The sequence below is a fragment of the Nicotiana sylvestris genome, chromosome 10 (assembly GCF_000393655.2).
Source record: "Nicotiana sylvestris chromosome 10, ASM39365v2, whole genome shotgun sequence".
Classification (NCBI taxonomy): domain Eukaryota; kingdom Viridiplantae; phylum Streptophyta; class Magnoliopsida; order Solanales; family Solanaceae; genus Nicotiana; species Nicotiana sylvestris.
In genome coordinates this window covers 11683881-11705266 of record NC_091066.1, presented here as the reverse complement: position 1 = coordinate 11705266, position 21386 = coordinate 11683881, and the positions used below count along the sequence as shown (strand labels likewise).

At 34.4% G+C, this 21386-nt stretch overlaps 3 protein-coding genes across 3 annotated transcripts; 2 read left to right on the top strand and 1 right to left on the bottom strand.

Annotated features, from left to right (window-relative positions):
* The first annotated feature begins 3716 nt into the window (after positions 1 to 3716).
* Positions 3717 to 7102, top strand: LOC104236850 (cyclin-dependent kinase inhibitor 5-like). Its single transcript, XM_009790866.2, has 3 exons — positions 3717 to 4408; positions 6297 to 6500; positions 6603 to 7102. The coding sequence occupies exons 1-3, from the start codon at positions 3921 to 3923 to the stop codon at positions 6670 to 6672; spliced, it is 762 nt and encodes a 253-aa protein (XP_009789168.1). The 5' UTR covers positions 3717 to 3920; the 3' UTR covers positions 6673 to 7102.
* A 4779-nt stretch (positions 7103 to 11881) lies between these two features.
* Positions 11882 to 15167, bottom strand: LOC104236849 (cytochrome b5-like). The gene is made up of 3 exons (XM_009790865.2): positions 14981 to 15167; positions 13235 to 13301; positions 11882 to 12287 (listed from the first exon to the last, which is right to left on the bottom strand). Exons 1-3 carry the CDS (start codon positions 15068 to 15070, stop codon positions 12019 to 12021), a joined length of 426 nt encoding a protein of 141 aa, XP_009789167.1. The 5' UTR covers positions 15071 to 15167; the 3' UTR covers positions 11882 to 12018.
* A 1438-nt stretch (positions 15168 to 16605) lies between these two features.
* Positions 16606 to 21327, top strand: LOC104236847 (large ribosomal subunit protein uL13z). The gene is made up of 4 exons (XM_009790862.2): positions 16606 to 16960; positions 20303 to 20419; positions 20505 to 20592; positions 20993 to 21327. The coding sequence occupies exons 1-4, from the start codon at positions 16689 to 16691 to the stop codon at positions 21134 to 21136; spliced, it is 621 nt and encodes a 206-aa protein (XP_009789164.1). The 5' UTR covers positions 16606 to 16688; the 3' UTR covers positions 21137 to 21327.
* The last annotated feature ends 59 nt before the right edge of the window (positions 21328 to 21386 follow it).

The following is a 21386-nucleotide window of genomic DNA, read 5'->3' as shown; positions in this document are numbered from 1 at the left end:
TGGAGAAGTCAACAATATGTTTGTAAACCCCATGTTGTATCTTATACCCAGTGTCTCCATTCCATTTAAATTCATGCTTAACTGCATATTGAGATTGTTCCTCAATGTACCCAATTGCCAGATACATCAGAAATCCACCTTGTTGCAAATTCTCTCATGGTAGTCATCCATCACCTTCACTCTAATCTCTTCTAACATGGTTATGATAGACTTGTGCCTAGCAGACAAGATCCAATTATTAAATGTCTCACACATGTTGTTCTCTACATAATCACATTTACTCCAACCTTTGAAGAATGTTCTACACCAACATTATTTTGGGTATTTCAGTAAATCCTCAATGATCTTACTGTCACCTAATTCTGCCAGCTCATCTATCTTAGCCTTCAAATATGCTTCAAATGAAGCCCTTGCACAGGCCCAGAACTTCTTCCTTTTTTCCTCTCCTTTCCACTTTTGTTTCTAGTTGCTCCATATGTGTCTTGCACACATTCTGTGCTCAGCATTTGGCGACAACTCAGAAACAGATGCAACATGTCCCTTAAGCAACAAAAAAATAATTAGAATATCAAAAAAATATATATATAAAGTAGACAAGTAATTACAGGAAGAACATGGGTGAAGTATATACCTTCTTCATATCAGAAATGATGGTCAGCCCTTCACCTTGGGATTCTGTGAGCTGCAGATCATGCATCAGGTACCTAAAAACCATGACCATGTGTGCTTTGTCTCCTTTTCAACCACTGTTTAGGCAACATGGTACATTTGGTTGTTACCATCTTTACCAATACATGATAGTAGCTCACCTTACACACACCCTTCAGAAATGCTCCATCAAAGCCAATAACATTTCTTCATCCTTCCAAACAACCTACTTTGCAAGCATGTAGACAAATATAGATACCCACAAACACCTCTTTACCAGGTATTGTCTCCTTTGAAGTCTTCACAACAACAGTGCTTCCAGGATTTGTAGACCTCAATATGTCAGCATAATCATATATTCTAGCAAACTCCTACTTGTAATCACCAAGATATTGACCCATGACCTGATGTTTAGCCCTGACACATATGGATTTTTTCGCATACACACCACACTTTATCTTAATCAAATCCTGCAACTTCCTAAGCTTTATATCAGGTTAGTTGATAATCTTGTTCTTGAAATGTTTAGCTACCCATGATGTATTAGCCATCTTGTTTCTAGTTTCTCTAACATACTTATGAACAGGATAGTAGTTGCTGACAATGAAATTCCCTGTGTGTCCCTCCAAACTTCCCAAAATATGCCATCTACATCTTGTTGAGTTTGCACATTTTGCCCTAACCCTATGTTGCTCATTAGGCCTCAACTTAATTTGAATTCTTTTTTGTACAACATAATCTTGCAAAGCAGATCTGAACTGTTTCACACTTTCTAACACCATTTTCAACTGGAAACAAATTTTTTTTACAAGCAGGATCAAAGTATACTCTGTTGCTATATCTTCTTGGTTGAGGGTTATGTACCCCTTCTTCTTCAACTACTTCATCATCTGTATCCTCACTACCTGGATCTGAACTGTCTAGATCTCATCCCCTTCCAACTTTCCAGCATATTTGGATCCCCTATCTTTATACATGCCTTCAAAACCAGGGTCTATACCTACAGGTCCACTAGGTATCTCATCAGTATTAACTTCACTAGATCTTAATTTACTACTCTTTGCATTCACTTTAGCATATCTAGCAGCAACAACTTTAGGTTCTAGGTCACTTGTCTCTCTAACAATATCCTCATCAGCACCATATAATGACTCATTTGTATCATCATTATCATCATCTTCAGAAATAGCCTCGTAATCCTTATCCTCACTCTCAGTACTTACCTCATCACCCTCAGCATCACCCTCAGAATCAGTTGCTAAATGAAAGTTATAGAACTCACCTTCATCTTTACTAGACTCTTCTATATCAAAATCACTTTCAGCAGCCCTCTCTTTACCCTTCCCATGAGTGTTATCATCCATATTTATATCATTCTTAGGAGAATGTGTTGCTGTAGCATTAACATCACTTATTTGCCCATGTAGCATTTCATTAAAGCCACATGGTTGAACATCAGAGGGGTCCACATTTAAACCACTACTACTTAACATTTCATCTAGGTCCAAATCAATACATAGTGTATTAATTGTGTGACATATATACACATTAATAAAATTCCCATCCTTAAGGTTTTTACACAAAGCTAACACATCAGCATCATATTTCAGAAATCGAAATTCTTCTTTTTGGTTAATTTTACATGCATATTTATCTACTGTTAAGTACCATATATCCTTAGCCCAATCATGAAAACGAATTATATGCATTCATCAATGTCAGCTTGAAGAACAACTGGCCAAGTTTGCCCATTTACATACCTCATAATGGGTCAGCCACTAACCACCCTAGATGATGAAACTGTAATTTCACATAGACAGCTATTGAAACCTATAAAAAAAGGAGGGGCCAAGTCAGATACACTTTAATCCTAAAAAGCCATAAACCTTAACAAAGTGGGAGACAAGAATATTTTAATATTCAAAAAAACTCTAATTTTTTAACCCTAAATGCCATATTACTCGTGAAAAAGACAAAACCCCTAAAATAAAGTGAATGTTTGACTGTTTTCCCCAAAACCTTAATATAAAATCCCACAATTTGTGCATGCAGACAAAAGGCCCAATATTTTAACCCCAAATGCCAGATCAGTCATGAACAAGACAAAATCCCTAAAATAGAGTGAATATTCGACTGTTTCCCCCAAAACCCTAATATACAATTCCAAAATAACATATGACAATTTGTGCATGCAGACAAAAATAGCTTTGACTATCACACATTACCCACATTATTTCATAAGAAATTAGATGACAAAACAGAAAGCGGCGTAAAAAAAATGTAACCTTCAGATCCTATAATGCGACTAGAATCGAAAGCTCATACCAAACAAAGCTCGATCAACATTTGATTAAAAGAGGGGGACCCCTCGGTTGGTTTTGGAGTGATTACGATTAATTTTGGAAGGGGATGACTAATTTTTAGGCCATTACTTAACCTAGATTTAAGAGGGAGGGGTTGGTTAGAAAGAGGAAAAGAGACGAAAAATGTGTGTTTTGGTCGGTTTACTGATTAAAACAGGGGGGACCCTAATCAGTTGGGATTTATTTTCGCGCTCTTGATGTGTAATAATTTCATTGGTCATTTGCTAATTGGATGGACACGTTAGCGAATGTGTAATACACGCGCGTAGGGTCAAGGGTAAAATGTATTTATTAGTTAAAGGTTTCACGAGTTTGAGTAGTTAAATGAAAAAGTCTAAAATTTGTGTATCGATAGACATAAAGTCGTACCTAAGCTAAATCAAAGGTAAGGGTGGTTACTCCACTAGAACTGAAATCTACGCTTTGATTTTACATTAAATGAGCGATTATACTATCATGCATCAATAAAAGAAAAATTTAAGAACAAATAAATTCCTTATCAAATAAAAGGAAGTATAAATTAAGAAGAAAAAAAAGAGAGGTGATAAGCTAAAAAGAAAGAAACATATCATGAGATAATCAAAAGTACATAGCCAAAGTCCCCACCCTCTCTCACTGTCCTTTTTCTTCTTCTCCTTTCCCTTTCCTTACTCCAATAAGGGTATTCCTATATATATAAACCCCCCCCCCCCACTCCTCTCTCTCTAACCAACAACTGCAAAACCCCCTTCTTTCTCTAACCAACAACTGAAAAAGAAATCTTTCTACTTTCTCTCTCTTCCCATTCACACCTATCTTCTCTCTCTTTCTCTGAAGCTAGTAGCTCCATGAGAAGAGCTTAGCAGAGTTAGGGGGAAAAAAAGAAGAAAATCTTCATACGGAAAAAAGAAAGGGGGACCAGAAAGAGAAATGGGAAAGTACATGAGGAAGTCAAAAACTACAGGCGAAGTTGCTCTTTTAGAGGTGAGTCACACACAGTCATCACCTCTTGGTGTCCGTACAAGAGCTAAAACCCTAGCTCTTCAACGCTTGCAGAAATCGAACTCAACCGGAAACGGAAGCGGTGAGGGTGGTGGTGGTGGTGGGTCCTACCTTCAGCTGCGGAGTCGAAGGTTAGAGAAACCAAACCAGGAAAGGAAAAGACAGAAATACCCTTTGAAAGATCCTAATTTACCAAACCCTATAAAGAATAATCAGAGTTCGAGGACGAGTTCGACTAGGCTGAGGCAAGGGCATTCTTGGAATTCTGTGTCTGTAGAGGACCGTTTGGGTGAACAGAAAAAGGAAGAAATTAATTTGCAGGAAATCCAGAATGAAATTAAGGATAATAGTTGCGGTGAAGGGGGAGTTGAAGCTTCATTTGGAGAGAATTTGTTGGAATTTGAAGGTAGAGAGAGGTGAGCTTTCCTGATTTTTTTTTAAATTTTCTTCATTTGCTCAAATTTAACCAGTTTGCATGTCACTATTTTTCTCTTTTTTGTGAAATGATTAGAGGGTTCTAAATTTCTACCAAAAATCTTTCCTTTTTTTGAAAATTCCCGTCCTCGACATATTTTTGGTTTAAGAAAAGAATCTATTTTTGTTTGTCTCAGTTTTTACATTAGCTGAGTGTCATGTTTATCCTCTGTTCATAGCTGAGTACCAAAAATCTTTACTTATTTGTTAAAATTGACCCCCTTATGTTTTTTTTTTGGAGGTTTATTTTTTGCTTTTTAGTTCTTTTTCTTAATTACGAAAGAAATTAGCTGAATCCTTCTTCTTTTTTCTTTTTTGGTCTCAGTTTTTAGTATTAGCTGTGTATCCTGTTTATACTCTGTTCAGAGGTTAATTAGAGAATTCAATTTTTTAAGAATTGAAAGCTTTTAGTTAATTTTTTAGTCTCGATTTTTCTTAATTGAGTTTCAATAGAAGGGTATTTTCCTTCTTGATTTTTGTTTTCCCCTTATTACTGCCTGTTTTTGGTTCTTTCTCTTGTGCTTTAGTATTAATAGAGTGTTGGTTTTTGCTTCTTCTTTTTCCCCTGTTTATCCTTTGCATTTTTTAATTTTTAATCAAAACTAATTTCTTTTTTATCCTTTTTTTTGGTAATGAATGCTTACCGGTAAAAAGTGGAAAATGCACAAGATGAAAATTGTCTTCTAGCCGTATTGGTTCACAGGGAATTTTTAGAAGTGAAGTCACTTTCCACAGCTTTCTTCCTTTCATTTTCCTTTTTGGTTATTGAGAGTCTGACTTGCTTAATGCTGTGAAGGACTACCTTATGTTCAACATCACAAAATGTTGAAACAAACTTCATATATATATATATATATATGTATTAATCCTATCTTAAAAATTTTGTGTGTGTGTTAAATGGAGTAAAATCACCCCATTCCCTGATTTCCTGAAATGATAGAAATAGAATTGGTGGTTTTATCAAGATTTGCAAATTTTTTTCCTGGTTTGGTTACTACTATTTCTCATCCAAAATCTGCTTTAACTACCAAACATTCGATAAATTGCTCATTATACCATCTTCCTTTGCACCATTCATGATCATAGCATAACGGTGCTGATGAATTTTTCTGCAGTAAGACTGAATTATTAGCAGAGGGTCTATCGGAAACAGCCTCTCTGCCCTCCGAGGGTAGCGTACATCTTAGCCTTTCCAGACCCCACTCGTGGAAATCCACTAGGTTTGTAGTTGTTGTAAGACTGAATTATCGAACCACGAATGGCATTTGATGTGACATAGTGAGTATGATGTAAGGTACATAGATGAACTCAGTTCCTGGTTGTTCTACCTACCAAAGAGAAATACCTATCAAAATGACAAATAACTGCACTACTACCTACATATTTGCTGTAACATTGTACATCTTATGGTCCTTCAAAATTCCATGGTGAAAAAAGTTTAGTGTCTGTACCTGCATGGTGCATGCATATTGGTACCATTTCTGCTTAAATTTTAAATAGTTGCAATCATTGTTGGGATCATTTACCATTGAAAATGAATGTAGGGCACCCTATATGATTGGGGCATTGAATGGATAAGAGGGAGAAAAAAGGGCAAGCCTTTTTTCTTCTTTATTTGTGGAGGTGGTGAAGGAAAGAGGAACTTTCTGACAGCCACTAGTTAAATTCCTTTTATTCATTTTATCTCTTTCTTTTATATTTATTTTTGTCTGCAATCAGTAATGTGTTCTTTATTTTATTTGAGAAGGGCTACCTTTGAGGTTAAGGTTTAAATTTTGAACTAGTATTTATGATTAGTACTAATAAGAGGTTTTACACTTTCTCTTATAGGACCACTAGGGAGAGCACACCTTGCAGTTTGATCCGGGACGCGGATAACATACAAACCCCTGGTTCCAGTACAAGACCTACCAATGCAACTGAAGATAACAGCAGAATGCCAAATTCAACGCGTCGACATATCCCAACTGCTCGTGAAATGAATGACTTCTTTGGTGGTCCAGAAGAGCAGCAGCAGAGACAGTTCATTGAGAAGTATGAATTTGCACGATTTGCATATTTTAAGTTCTGGTTCTCAATTGCACTGACATATACATCCCCTTCTTCAAATTGACCGTGTTTTTAAATGGTATGCAGGTACAACTTCGATCCATTGAACGACAAGCCCCTCCCTGGACGTTACGAATGGGAGAAAGTAGATCGTTAGATATCGACATTATGGTATCGACATCTCATGAAGGCTTGTCCTGCATTTTCTTGTTTGATCTTTAGGTCTAGGTAAAAGGTGTAGGAAAAGAGCAAGGATTTTTAGTCCTAATTGGTGATGGTGATATTTTGTTCCAGTCACCCCTGTAAAGAATTTAGGACAGCATGTTCTAAACCTGTAGACTAATGATCCTGTAACATAACAAAGTTTGTGAATTTACACAACAAACATAAGGAGATCCTTTGTCTAACAGAGAAGGGGTTGTGGTAGTCATAGTGTTGTAACTTGTACTAATTAGACTTAGTCTTAGCAGTACAGGAGATAAATCTACTAATCTTTGTTACTATTATCATGTAATCCCCCCCCCCCCCCCAAGAACAAATTTTCTTGTCAATATTATGAATAAATTCAGCTTTAAAGTTTACCTTCTTGATCACTGTCTTTTTCTTTATCTTGTTCTGAGAAAATGTATGGTTGGTTTTTGGCTTGTTTCTCCACATATGAGACAATGTATCTTTCATAATCTCAGCTAGCTGTTGTCCTACACTGTGAGGATGAAAGTTTGATGTTGCTGCTAATTGACACCTGCCATTTTTCAACAGCTTGTGAGAAAATGGTGGGGTTTCTCTTTGTTTGGTTGGCATGTGTTGGAAGATTCCTTTTATCTGTCTGTTGAACTTTTTCTCTATTACTGAAACTGCAGTTCTATATGATTGATTTTCAAATTTTGTTCACAAACTAAAAATGCAAAAAAGGGAAAGACTTTAGAAGAATTTAATGAAATTTTAATGCAGTGGTGGGCAGGGCTTGAAATAATGAAAGAAATGACAGTCTAATGAACTGAATTGAATTGTGTTGTGTGGAGACCCCCCCCCCCTCCCTCTTCCCTATAAATAACAAAATGTTCACATTCTTGTCCTTTTCCACTATCCTATTACTCAAGTAGGGACTAACAATGGATGTCATTTTGTTGTAACCTTGAACATAAAGAGGGAGAAATTTGGAAAAGATTCCAGTAATTCTTTAACATAGAAGAGAAGGGTATAACGACGCCGACCCAGTTAAATCTCATTAGTGGGGTCTGGGGAGGGTAGTGTATACACAGAACTTACCCCTACTCCAAGGGGGTAGAAAGGCTGTTTCCGAGAGACTCTCGGCTCAAGAAGACGAAAAGAGGCAATATATTAGTATCCTCAAAAGAAACCATGAAACAAATAACAGTATCACCAGAATTAGAAAATAGATGAACAACAAAACAATAATCAGTAGATACAACCTGGCACTAAAAGGAACGAAAAAGTAGTGTGACTCAACATTAACCCCTAACCGTCTAGGACATAGAAGAGAAGGGTATTTTGATGAAATGGAATGTTGATAATAACTATAAGTAGTCGTTTGGTACGATGGATAAACAAAAATAATTCTGGGATAATATATTAGTATCCTTTATTCTTTGTTTGGTTACTAATCCTAGAATAAATTATTTCTGGATTAAAAATTATTGGGATAATTTATACCTGACAGGATAAAACAGTAAAATTGATAATTCCGTAATTAATACAACATACCATACAGTTAATAAGAAATAATATCAAGATACCTAATCCAAGCATAACTAATCCCAATATAGTTAATTTTCAAACCATATGACCCCTAATGGTGAAGTTATAAGTTTTCCTCATAATAATAATAAAATTGTTATATTCTACTTACTATATAGTAAAATCACCTTATTGAATAGATTTTATTGTTATAGAGAATAAAGTTTATTGACTCTTTTTAAAAAAATATTTGATGCACTACTTATGCTGAAAGAATTGACAAGACTAAAAGCAATTGACCGTGTAATCAAAAGACACAGAATGTGCTTTCTTTAGTAATCCCAAGAAAATAAGGTTAGAAAGTTAGGCAGCTTCTTGTCCCTTCACCATTGTTGAAAATAATCTAAAAAAGTAAGAAGTGAGGTGAGTGAGAAAGCATATTCCTTTGGACAACAAATTGTCTAAAATATTTTAGTAAATTAAATTTTTAAAAAGCATCTGAATGATGTATTGAGGAAAAAAGTGAGGTTTGTAGTTGGTGGATTATAGTGGAGTTATAATATTTCTTTAATGGCATCATCAATTATGTGAAATATTTCTTTAATAGCATAATCAATTCTGTCAAACTAAGGAATTTTCAATTTCCAATAACTCTCTTTGCTAGATTACAAAAATGGGAATATCACTTAAAAATCTTCCTCTTTATTCTTAAGTGGCCATTGATTAGCTTTTTAACCAATGGTTCTTTCTTGTTTGAAAATATTGCCTCCCACAATAAGTTTTGCTTTTGACTGCTTGGCACTTACCATTCCATTATATTTTAGGTCAATTATTCTTGTCGTTAGCATATTATCTCGTATTTATCTTTAATTTTAATGAAACTCTAACGTGAATTAAAAATTTTATGTGTCAAAATCAAAGAAAACGGTCCAAATTTATCTTTCTACTTTAGATTATGGTTTGCCATTATCTTCTATTATATTTCAGGTAAAATTCTATTAAGGTTAAGAGTAATTACGAGACAATTGTTAACGTCAAGGATAAAGTGACCTAAAGTTAGATGTGTTTTTTTTTTATTTAATTTATTCATGCCTTTTTGATCTTCAAAACGTAAAAATAGCACGGTATAGTCAGTTTTCGAATTGGTCATTCAAAAATAGCCAGCGTTTACGAAGTCAATAAAAAGTAGCCACTATTTTGCTGCAACAGAGATCGGTCCAGCATAATATACTGGAGTTCGGTGCACCTGTGTATGAACTCCAGCATATTATGCTGGATCGGTATACTTTGCCGACTCCAGTATAATCTACTGGAGACTGGAGCACCGGTGCTCCAAACTCCAGTATATTATACTAGATAATTATACTTGCTGGAACTCCAGTATATTATGCTGGAACTCCATTCTAGCATACTTATCCTGGAACTCCAGTATAATATGTTGGAGTTCAAGCATACTTATGCTGGAACTTCAGTATAATATACTGGCATATTTTTCGGGTTTCGAATAGTGTTTTCGCTCAGATTTATCTTTATATGAAAAGTGGCTAAATTTCGATTATTTTTGAAACTGGGCTATTTTTGAACGACCAGTTGTAAATCTGGCTATTTTTGAATTTCCCTAGCTAGGGAGAAATTCAAAAATAGCCAGATTTATAAGTGGTCATTCAAAAATAGTCACAGTTTCAAAAGTCATCGGAATTTAGCCACTTTTCATGTAAAGATAAATCTGAACGAAAACACTGTTCAAAATCCGAAAAATACTCTAGCATAATATACTAAAATTCCAGTATATTATACTGGAGCCAACAAAGTATATCGGTCCAGCATAATATGCTGGAAGTTCATACACAGGTGCACCGAACTCTAGTATATTATGCTGGATCGGTCTTTGTTGCAGCAAAATAGTGGCTATTTTTCAATGAGTTGACAAACGTTGACTATTTTTGAATGACCAATCCGAAAACTGGTTAGCCCGTGCTATTTTTACCCTTAGCTAGACTTAAATATGAGGCTAGAGCCCACATAATTTAGGTGAAATTTTTTCATTCTATAAGATATATTTGTTTTCACCCTTTAAGATTCATCTCATTTTGGAACTATTTTGGTTGTTTCAATGGAAAGGTGAGACAAGTATAGTCCCACTTCTGCAATAGGTTTTGGAAGCTAACTGTAGAAAAGGGTATGGGGATGAAGTCACAATGTGGAGATTTGTGCTCATCTGGTAATCATGAACAGTACTAAGGTCAGATATTGTCTTCCTTCACCGCAAAAAAATAAAATAAAATAAATTGCGCTAATAGTATAAAAGAATTTTATATTATTATGTTAACTTAAGAAGATAACTATATGCGCGCGATCGCCTATAATAAGCGAAACTAATTATCTGAAAAATAAGGTCAACAATATTTTAAAATTGATTAAATTTCACAAGACAATGTGATTTTCTTAATATTTTCAATGTGGATAAGTTAAGTCTCTTGCTGAAATGCAATGTAAGATTGCATACAATAGATTCTTGTGGTCCGACTTTTTTTCGAATTTCACGCATAGTAAAAACTTAATGAACTGGAATGTGCCCTAATGTGGATAAGTAACTCCCAAATGAACCTCTTTCATTATGTGAATTCTATTTAAAGAATACAATTCAATGTTGCTTTCTTGAAGTCTGCTAGTGTCATTGTAGCAACACATGCAATATATTGCACAAATTACATGTGCCCTCTTACAAAGAGCTGCCATATAGTTTGGATTGTGTTGTGGTGTGTGCAATGGTCATAAGCAATTAATGTTTGTTACCTGATTTGAAATGACAGCCTTCCAATTTTCCCTTTTCAATTGTTTTCAAACAAAAGTTATTGCTCCTGAAATGGCCTTTGACCCCATTGCATAGAATGTTATCAGTGGAGGCACAAAACATCTCTCGTTCACACACGGTCTAAAGAGGAATCGTAGTATCGTATCCCACGGATATGATATAAATAATCTTTCTAAATGCAAGTATTAGTGGTTGCTTTCACGGCTCGAACCCGTGACCTATAAATCACGCGAAAACAACTTTATTGTTACCCCAACACTCCCCTTCATAGGACGTTACTTGCCGTAGCCCAAAAAATTACAAAAGTATTGATACTTTTTAGGAGGAACTTTTAACTTTTGACTCTTACTAATTCTATAAACAGAACTTCAAGATCAAAAGTTAAAAATGTTGCTCATGGGGCAAGTGAGAGCCAAGACTTGTTAAACTTGAAATTCCGCCCGTGACAAATGAAGATAACATCCACTTTGAGGGCTATTTGTGTACTTCACCCGCCATGGCCTACACATACGATCATATGGTGATTAATTATTTGTTCCTTATGTGAAGAAATTAATTAACCTTGGTCTAGAGCCACAAGCTTAAATTTGAAATACTGCCTTGTTTTGGGAAAATGAAACTATATAGCCGCTCTAAAAAGAAAATAGCCGAATATATATATATATATATATATATATATATATATATATATATATATATATATATATATATATATATATATATATACATACATACATACATACATACATAAAATTATCCAAATATATATATATTAAACATGAGTGTTATTCTCTCAACAGCAATTGAAACCAGAAAAATATTATCTTGGATTGAACAGGTTTATAGATCCGTCTCATATTAAACAGCTTAGAAGTTTTCATAAATTATAATTCCTCTTTCTAATTATGTAGAACAAGAGTGTAATTGCACATGAAATGATACAAATCTGAAGTGAAAAGCCAAATTTACTTAAGTTTCATTCTTTCTTGATCAATACCAAAACCTAAGTAGAGTACTGCCCAACCCCAAGATTACAATGGGCACCAAAAACTGAAGAAGCTTTACAATATTTGGCCTAGATGACTTGCCTTGCCGATTAATTTTAGGTAGTTTTGGAAGCAAATATGTTGATGAAATTGTGGTTGTAGAAACAGTAGTTTTTGTAGAAGGATCAATTTCTCCTACATAGAATTCATCTAACATTAATCTTGCTGCACTGCCATGTCCTGCTTCTTCAAACTCTTCACTTGCATCCTTGCCTAAAATCAATTTTTTATAGAAAAGAACAAATATGAAGCTAGCGTTTGGATATAAATTTAGTTGAAACTTGAAAAAAATAAAAATAAAAATTAAGATGAGATTAAAAATGATTTTTTAAAGTTAAAATTGTGTTTGGACATATATTTTACTTGAAAAGAATTTAAAGTTTTGTCAGTAGAAAACTTTAGAAACTACTCTAGAACTATTTTTGGGATTAGAAGATTTTGTTTTCAAAATCTGCCAAAAAGGGTTTAAATCTATAAACAAATAGATTTTTGAAATAAAATTTGAAAAAAGCTCCCAGATTTTATGGCCAGACGAGAACGAAAAAAGATAGATTTTTACAATGAATTTATAACTTAGAAAATGAAAATTGGCACAAAATATAGAAACATGACTGTCAGGGTATATATATGAATATAGTTTTATTTTTGTGCACGGATAATGTAAAAGCTTCCATGCCGAAAGTATGTCGGAAACAACATCTTTATCTTACATAAGATAGGGATAAAGTCTGTGTATAGACCCCATTTGTGCGATCACACTAAGTATTTTATTGTTGTTATTATTGGATAATGCAAAAGATTTCACATTGTCACCTCATTTAACATATAAATACATAATTACCATAATAAGTTAAACAAGTTAATCTCAACTCACTATTTGAAGTCCTAAACTAAAGCACTTAATAAGTTATACTCATTTCTTTAGTTTACAATAATATAGATTGAAATAAATGTGTAGAGTAATTTTAATCCAATTTGTAGTAATAATTGTTTAAAAAGGAATATTAAGTTGTACACGTTGAGTTATGACCTATTATATATGGCAACATAAATTTAACTTCAATGATTGAGCAAATTATAAACAAGTTGAGTTATTATCAGATTCTCTTTTATGTGACTTGTTTTGGTTCACCTAATACTTTTTACAACAATTTCTATACCTGCTGCTGCCAACAAAACTTCATCACCACCAGGATGATCATTTAGGAAGTTCGTCACATTATATGCCTGCGTAAGTAATAGGGGAAGTTACATATTTCGCCGTTTGATCAAACATAATTTATATATATATATACTGGCTATAATTTTTTAGAATAGCTATACAGTGTAATTTTTCGCAAGTAATTCAGCCTCTTAATTTCTTAAACTTACATTACACTGTAATATATTTCACTTTTTTATAGTCTATTATGCCCGGTCTTTAATTTATATTAAAATAGTACTTAGGAGTAATTTTTTCTACATATCAAATTTCTCAACTAGCCTTTTAAGCAACAATTAGTTTTGGTTGGCTCCTTTATGTAAATCATGCTACCCCTTCTTGATAAATTAACTCGCCCAGAAAGATTGATGAAAGTATACATTTCACTATGTTCTAAGCTAGATATCTTATTTAATTTGCTATTCCGCTAATCAAATTACTTAGTTATCCATACTAAAACATTTTAAAATGTAAAGCTGCATATCATAACACTTTTACGTGATTTCTGAATATGCAAATCTATTATAAAAAACGTAATTAAGGGTGGCAATTCGAGCCCAAACTCATCCAACCCACCCAACTCGTCCAGAAATTAATGAGTTGGGCTACAAACATTTTAGCTCATGGGTATATTTGGGTTGAGCCCAAGTTAACCCATTATTCTGACCCATGAAGTAACCCAAATACAATCCATGAAGCTCACCCAAAACAAATGGATCCCAACTTATCTAGAAATTTACTTAGTTGCCCCATCATTAATTTTTGTATCTAAGTTTAAAAATGAGAATCAAGGTATTTAAGTTTTAGGGTATGTTTGGTATGACGGAAAATATTTTCGTTTTTCTGCACCAACCTCCCCCACACACAATTTTTTTTTACTTTTTTTTTATTTACAATTTTCTATTTTATGTTTTTTCGTTTTTCTACACCACCCACTCCACCCCCACCCAAATTTTTTTTTACTTTTTTTTATGTATTTTAATTTTGCTGTTTTTCGTTTTTCTACACCACCCACGCACCCCAACCCCTCCACCCCACCACACTCGCAAAATATTTTTCAACTTACACATTTTAAATACTAATTTGTTATTTAAAAAAATGTATTTTGATTCTAAAAATACTAAGTATTTATATTTATCTTTTATAGTGTATAAAAGGTAAAAGACTTTGTTTATGCAAGATGAGTATATTCTAAAATATAGGTCAAGTTGGGCGGTTGGGTTATGGCCCATTGTTTAGCCCATCTTGACCCGACCCATCTTAGCCCAAGTACACTTTGAGTTGTGTTGGACAATGACCCATTTATTGACCTAACCCATCTTGGTTCGCCCAAATTCAGCCGGACCCACCCATTTGCTACCCCTAAACGTAATCATATCAGAATTTTGCTAGAATGGAGCCTTGGAGCAATGGTGAAGTTGTCTACATGTGATTTATAGGTCACGGGTTCGAGTCGTGGAAACAACCACTTATACTTGCATTAGGGTAGGCTGTCTACATCACACCCTCTTGGAGTGCAACCCTTTCCCAGATCCCACGTAAATACGAGATACTGTATACACCGGGCTGCTCCAATAAAATATATAACTTGAAATAGAGAGAGTACGTATAATTTAACCTAGTTTTTTTGGCTACAAAATGGAAAATTTTCATTAGACCCAAGGGGGAATTAGAAAGGGTAAAAAAGTGAAGGTTCTCTACTTACCTTAGCATTGATAATTATCCAACAATCATCTGGACAATTATGCAAAGAAACTTCACCATATGTTTTCAAAACATTCTTATCAGCTCCCATAACTTCGTATCCCTTCAATCTTTCCTTTCTCTTCTGTTTCGAATGTTATTTCTTCAATTACTATATAGAAAGGAAAACTGAAACTGTGGCATAATTATTCAAATAAACAAGTATTATTTAGTACTACTATTTAATAATTATTTCTTTTTGTACCGGGAAAATGATATGTCCATTTACTTTAATGTTATGTTCTATTCAAGTGATAATTACTATTTTGTCATATTGCCTGGATCAGAAAAGGTGATGTGTAATGGGGTCAAAATGAATAGCTGAAATAATAAAGTCTTGACTATTGAAATTAGCATCGCACTGTTTTGGCTACATTTGTAATAGGGTATCTGACTATCTGCAAACTTAGATGCTGTTTCGTGGCTTGCAGTAGATAAAAATATTCATATTAAACTATATCACTTTATCATAGTTTGGCAATAATAAGGTGACAATATATATTAATTAACAATGATTAGGGGAGAGAAGTGTATTAAGAAACACATATTATGTATCTATTAATTTGATATAAATACTAGGCATATATGAGTTTTTTCGATATATTATGTTCTTATTTGAATTTTGTTTAACTGGCACGAGATACACATGAAGCACGTACCGAAGGATCACTAATAGTTAAATACACCAATCTTCTTTTCATTTATATACACTTTAAATATATTATAACTAACTAATACTATGTTTTATACAATTAAGATTCTTTTTAAAATATTTATATTGTCCTTAATTGTGGTATTATAAGTAATGAGGGACAAGATAATATTTCTAAAATATCTTTACTACATATAATTATCAACAGGAGTTTGGAATCGCACCCATTGGTCACTTTTCGGTCCTTTTTTTAAAAATATAGTCTCTAACTCTATCACGGAGTTCTAAATTTGACAGGCCAAATTCAACAATACCTATTTTTACAGAAGCTGAAAAGGTGAAAATAGCACGGCCTAGTCAATTTTCGGATCGGTAATCGCAAAATAGCTAGTGTTTGTAAAGTTATTAAAAAATAGTCACAGTTTTGCTGAAACACGAAAACTTTCAGCATAATATACTGGATTATGGTGCTCCTGTGTATAAACTTCCAGCATATTATGTTGAATACGTTGGATTATGGAGCTCCTCCATTTAAACTTTCCGCATATTATGTTGGAACTCCATCACATTATAAAATTCCAGCATATTATACTAGAATCTCATATGTAAAAAATTCAAACTTCAGCATATTATGCTAGAATTTTTCCGGATTTTTAAGGGTATTTTTGTTCAGATTATATCCGTACATGAAAAAAATGACTAAATTTCGATTACTTTTGAAACTGTTGCTATTTTTCAATTACCAGTTGTAAATATGACTATTTCTGATTTTTTCCCCCCTCTGAAAAGTGGTTATTTGTGAAATTTACCCCAATTTATGAGCCCATTGATGATCATCCAATTCCGATTCTAATGGGCCAAAAACAAAAACCCGAAGCACGGACTCACGGCCCATTTAGACCCAACCCGCGCCCCATCAAAAGCCTAGCTTTTCCCCCATTTCTTCACAGCAGCACCTAGGTTTTGCACAGAGACACAAGGTGACTCTGCGTGTGTGAGTGAGTGAGTGAGAGAGAAGATGGTATCAGGTTCAGGAATCTGCGCAAAGAGGACGGTGGTGGATGCGCGCCACCATATGCTGGGAAGGCTGGCCTCAATCTTAGCCAAAGAGCTACTCAATGGGCAGAGAGTTGTGGTTGTTAGGTGCGAAGAGATATGTCTCTCCGGTGGACTTGTAAGACAGAAAATGAAGTACCTTAGATTCCTTCGTAAAAGAATGAACACTAAACCCTCTCATGGTCCCATCCATTTTCGTGCTCCTTCTAAAATCCTTTGGCGTACCATTCGTGGGTATGCTTTAAATCTCATTCTTTTCGTACCTTTTGGTTTTCGATAGCTATTGTGTTGATACATCGTTTAGAGAGTACCCATTTTAAGTTCTATGGGCTGATGGTGTAAAATATAAATCTCTTGATGAGCATTAATTGGTAAAAGGACAGCCCGATGCTTAAAGCATCCTGCAATGGGAAGCGCTGCACCCCGAGGGGTGTGATGTAATTTGGTAAAAATGGTAGCTAACTTGCTATAAGTTGATTAAAATTCACTAATAGTACCTTTACATTGTCGGTGTTTATAACTTAAATCCTTATTTTAGATGAAGTATGTGTATGCTACTGGTTGTAAGAAGAGATATTTTGAAAGGGAATTATGTAGTATTATCTCGTGTTAGAGAACCTTGAGTTTATACTAAAAAGGCCAAATATTTGAGTATTGGAATGAAGCAAGTGCCAAAAGAAGCTTAATTGGCATAATGTCACTGAATCCAGGCAGCATGGATTTAAGGCAAAGCTGTTGCAGTTGGTCCAACTAGCTAGTATATAAGGCATATCTGTTACAGTTGTGATATACTTTTTTATATGAACAATGTAGTACTCTTTCCGGACTGTAATATTTGGCGCACCCATTAATAAAATCAAGGCAGCCCGGTACACTAAGCTCCTGCTATATGCAGGGTCCGGGGAAGGCCTGGACCATAAGGGTCTATTGTACGTAGTCTTACCCTGTATTTCTGCAAGAGGCTGTTTCCACGGCTCAAACCTGTGACCTCCTGGTCACATGGCAACAACTTTACCAGTTACATTAATGCTTCCATTCAATAAAATCAGTTAATAGCTTTAGTTAATGAAAGAAGCGAGGATTCATATGGCTAACTCCAACTTGTTTGGGACTGAGGCGTATTAGTGGTTGTTATTATTGCAATAATATTAGTTAAGAAGGTTATTTGACTAAATTATCCTAATTTACTCATTGGAAAATATAAAGAAGTATTGAAAGACTTTTTAGAAATTTGCTCAATTCATTGTTAGAGACAAGGGTAAATTTAGGGAAAAAGTTAATTCTCCAAATTTACCCTTGTCTAGTAAATGTTTTGAACAAATTTCTAAGAAGTTTTTTGATATATCTTCACATTTTCTTATGAGTATATTAAGTTAATTTAGTCAAATAACTCCCTAATAGTTGATGCACGGCACCACATGCTGGGAAGGCTGCCCTCAATATTGGCCAAGAAATGTTGAATGCACAGCGAGTCGTGGTTGTTAGGTTCGAAGAGATATGTCTCTCCGGTGGACTTGTATGACTGAAAATGATGTACCTTAGGCTCCTTCGTAAAAGAATGAACACTAAACCCTCTCATGGTCCCATCCATTTTCGTGCTCCTTCTAAAATCCTTTGGCGTTCCATCTGTGATATGCTTTTATTTCATTCTTGATGTACCTTTTTTTAAAAACTATTGTGTTGCTACAATCTGCATTGTTTAGGAAGTACCCATTTTAAGCTTTTGCATTGACGATTTAAAAATATTTACACCATAGTTAATTACTGTAAATCCTTGATAAACATTAAGTGATAATTCGATAAAAGTGTATCAAAGATTAGAAGTCAATCATTGCACCATTAGGGTATATAACTTAAATTCTTTGCTGATAGCGTTTTTTATGGTTTTATTTTAGGAATATTAGCTCTATGTACTGATATTTTTAGTACTAATATTTAAGCAATTAGGTTAATTATTAGGTAATTACAAGTAAATCTCTGGATGAACATTAATTCATAATATGGTAAAAATTGTAACTAAATTTTCTATCATAGATTAAATTTCACTAACATTGTAAAAAAATCTTTACACTCAGTATATATAACTTAAATCCTTATTTTAGATGAAGTACATGATATTTCTTCTTTTTGTGATGTTTATGCTACCAGTTGTGGCACAAGATTCGTTTCAGGGCAATATTGAAGTATTATGTCATGTTAGAGAATCTTGAATGTATACTAAAAGGCTGACTATTGAGTGTTGGAATAATGCAGGTGCCAGAAGAAGCTAACCCCAATTCGTTTGGGATTAAGGCATACTTGTTGCAGTGGTAGATATACCTTTTTATATTATCAACGTAGCACTCCCTGCGGTCCACAATAAGTGATTTTTAAGGTTTTAGCACATTCATAACTCATTAAGAGAACTACTCCCTCCGGTCCTGCACAAAATGATATTATAGCCCTTCCTAATTTTGTCCAAAATATATGATTTTTTTTAAAAATTAGGAAGGTATTAATTTTTTCCCCAAAATTAGCTAATGATTGAACAAATTTCTAAGAAATCTTTCAACACTCTCTTTACCGAAATTAAAGTTATTAATTACTCTCTCCGGTCCTATATAAGTGATTTTTAAGGGTTTGACACACCCATTAAGAAATACAAGTGATTTCTTAATGAGTGTGTCAAACCCTTAACAATCACTTATATAGGACCCGGAGAATGATTTTAAACATTAATTATGAGGGTTATTGATCAATTTACGCCATTCTACTCATAGGAAAGGTAAAGAAGTATTGAAAGAATTTTTTGAAATTTGTTCAAATCATTTACGAGACAAGGCTATAAATTTAGAGGAAAAAAAAAGCTAATGCCCTCTTGGGTTTCAAAAAATTCACTTATCTTGGATCAAATTTGAAAGGCTAGAATATCACTTTTTGTGCAATGTAGGGCATAATATTTGAATAATCTAAAGCGCTAAGTTAAGCAAGTATGAACTATGCTTATGTTAGATACTGCCATGACAGAGCTAGGCCCTGTCAATTTCATGGTAGTAACAGCTTAGCTGGTGTATGTATAACAATGAAGTTGGTGTTCCTGTTGTTATTGAGCGGATGACTTCATCACAACTGTATTTACTAAATACCTGCCTATTAGTTCAAGTGGCAAAGGTTGAGGGACATGTGACATAGCTCAAGCCCTGCGCCATCCGAACTAAGCCCGGTATTAATGTGGAGAAGGCTTGAGGGACGGACCCATTATCCCTGATTTTCGAAGCCCCTCCAAAAAAAAACAATGTAGTAGTATTAACTTGGATGAGCATTTACTGAAGGTGTGTTAAGCATTAAATCTGCATGTCTGTCTAAGCGGTGTAATTTTTATTTCATATCATTTTTTATTGACATGAGTCACTTGCTCACTCTGATATGTTATTTTCTGTTTTCATGATTGATTGATGAGTATTATAGTTTATTAGTCCCTTTAGAACTACTACGAATTGTTTCTGCATTCAAATGTACTCAATGGTTGTGGTACATATTTCAAGCCCTTGCCGTGTATCTCGTTTTGCCTGATTATGTCTGTTTATTTTACCTTAGGATGATTCCCCACAAGACCAAGCGCGGGGCAGCTGCACTTGCCCGCTTGAAGGTTTATGAGGGTGTCCCACCCCCATATGACAAGATTAAGAGGATGGTCATTCCTGATGCTCTCAAGTGAGTTGTTAGCTGCAGATATAATTTATATATTCTTGTATCTTCATTCTTGTAACACTGAAAATTTTGCCTTCTTTGTTACTAGGGTATTGAGGCTCCAAGCAGGGCATAAGTACTGTCTTTTGGGCAAGCTTTCATCAGAGGTTGGATGGAACCATTATGATACTATCAGGGTAAGTTTCTTGTTCTTAGCCCTTTTCATATCCCCCTCCTCCTGTCTTCTCTTGCTATTTGGATATCTTTTACTTGCATATAAAGGAGCAAGATGTGGTAATCGTTGGCTATTTCGTATAAGAATTTTATAGCAACATCATCTTAATGTTTTCAGTCAGTAAGAAGTTTTTCTATGTTCCCTGCTTTTCTGCGTAGCCCTTATTCTTGTAATTATGAGTGCATTAGCTTTAACAGCCGGGCTACTGTTTCTACAATTCGTGTATGTCAAGCTTACATGCTGGTAGTATTCCGTTTATTAATAAGAGTCTTAGTTTTCTGTTTCGTTATCAATTTTTCTTTTCTGGCGATTACCATGATCTTCACACAACTTCTTCTCCCTTGAAATTATGATTACAACAGGATCTTGAGAACAAGAGAAAGGAGAGAGCTCAGGCAACATATGAGAGGAGAAAGCAGTTGGCAAAACTTAGAGTTAAGGCTGAGAAAGCTGCTGAGGAGAAGCTTGGACCTCAACTTGCTGTTATTGCTCCTATCAAGTATTGAAGTGGGACATAGTCATTTGAAGTACCAATTTTGTTGAAGATTGATAATTTACCTTAATCTTACCTCTCTTTTTTCGTTACATTGTGCTCCTGAGTGGTTTATTTTCAGTTTAGCAGTAGACCCTGTTTCATTGTATTTGGTGATGGAATCAAATTTCATGCTTTTAGTGATACAGATGTTATCTCCTCAAATTTCATGCTTTTAGTAAGAACTGCATGACTAAGAGTCAAAACTTTTATGTTTAAGAATT

Excerpts from the sequence above, each read along its gene's own strand:
- LOC104236850 (XM_009790866.2), top strand. The coding sequence starts at position 3,921 with ATGGGAAAGTACATGAGGAAGTCAAAAACTACAGGCGAAGTTGCTCTT. Across the intron at positions 4,409-6,296 it reads GAATTTGAAGGTAGAGAGAG|GACCACTAGGGAGAGCACAC; the intron begins GTGAGCTTTCCT and ends TTTCTCTTATAG. Across the intron at positions 6,501-6,602 it reads CAGAGACAGTTCATTGAGAA|GTACAACTTCGATCCATTGA; the intron begins GTATGAATTTGC and ends AATGGTATGCAG.
- LOC104236849 (XM_009790865.2), bottom strand. The coding sequence starts at position 15,070 with ATGGGAGCTGATAAGAATGTTTTGAAAACATATGGTGAAGTTTCTTTG. Across the intron at positions 13,302-14,980 it reads GGATAATTATCAATGCTAAG|GCATATAATGTGACGAACTT; the intron begins GTAAGTAGAGAA and ends TTACTTACGCAG. Across the intron at positions 12,288-13,234 it reads AGTTTTGTTGGCAGCAGCAG|GCAAGGATGCAAGTGAAGAG; the intron begins GTATAGAAATTG and ends AATTGATTTTAG.
- LOC104236847 (XM_009790862.2), top strand. The coding sequence starts at position 16,689 with ATGGTATCAGGTTCAGGAATCTGCGCAAAGAGGACGGTGGTGGATGCG. Across the intron at positions 16,961-20,302 it reads CTTTGGCGTACCATTCGTGG|GATGATTCCCCACAAGACCA; the intron begins GTATGCTTTAAA and ends ATTTTACCTTAG. Across the intron at positions 20,420-20,504 it reads GTCATTCCTGATGCTCTCAA|GGTATTGAGGCTCCAAGCAG; the intron begins GTGAGTTGTTAG and ends CTTTGTTACTAG.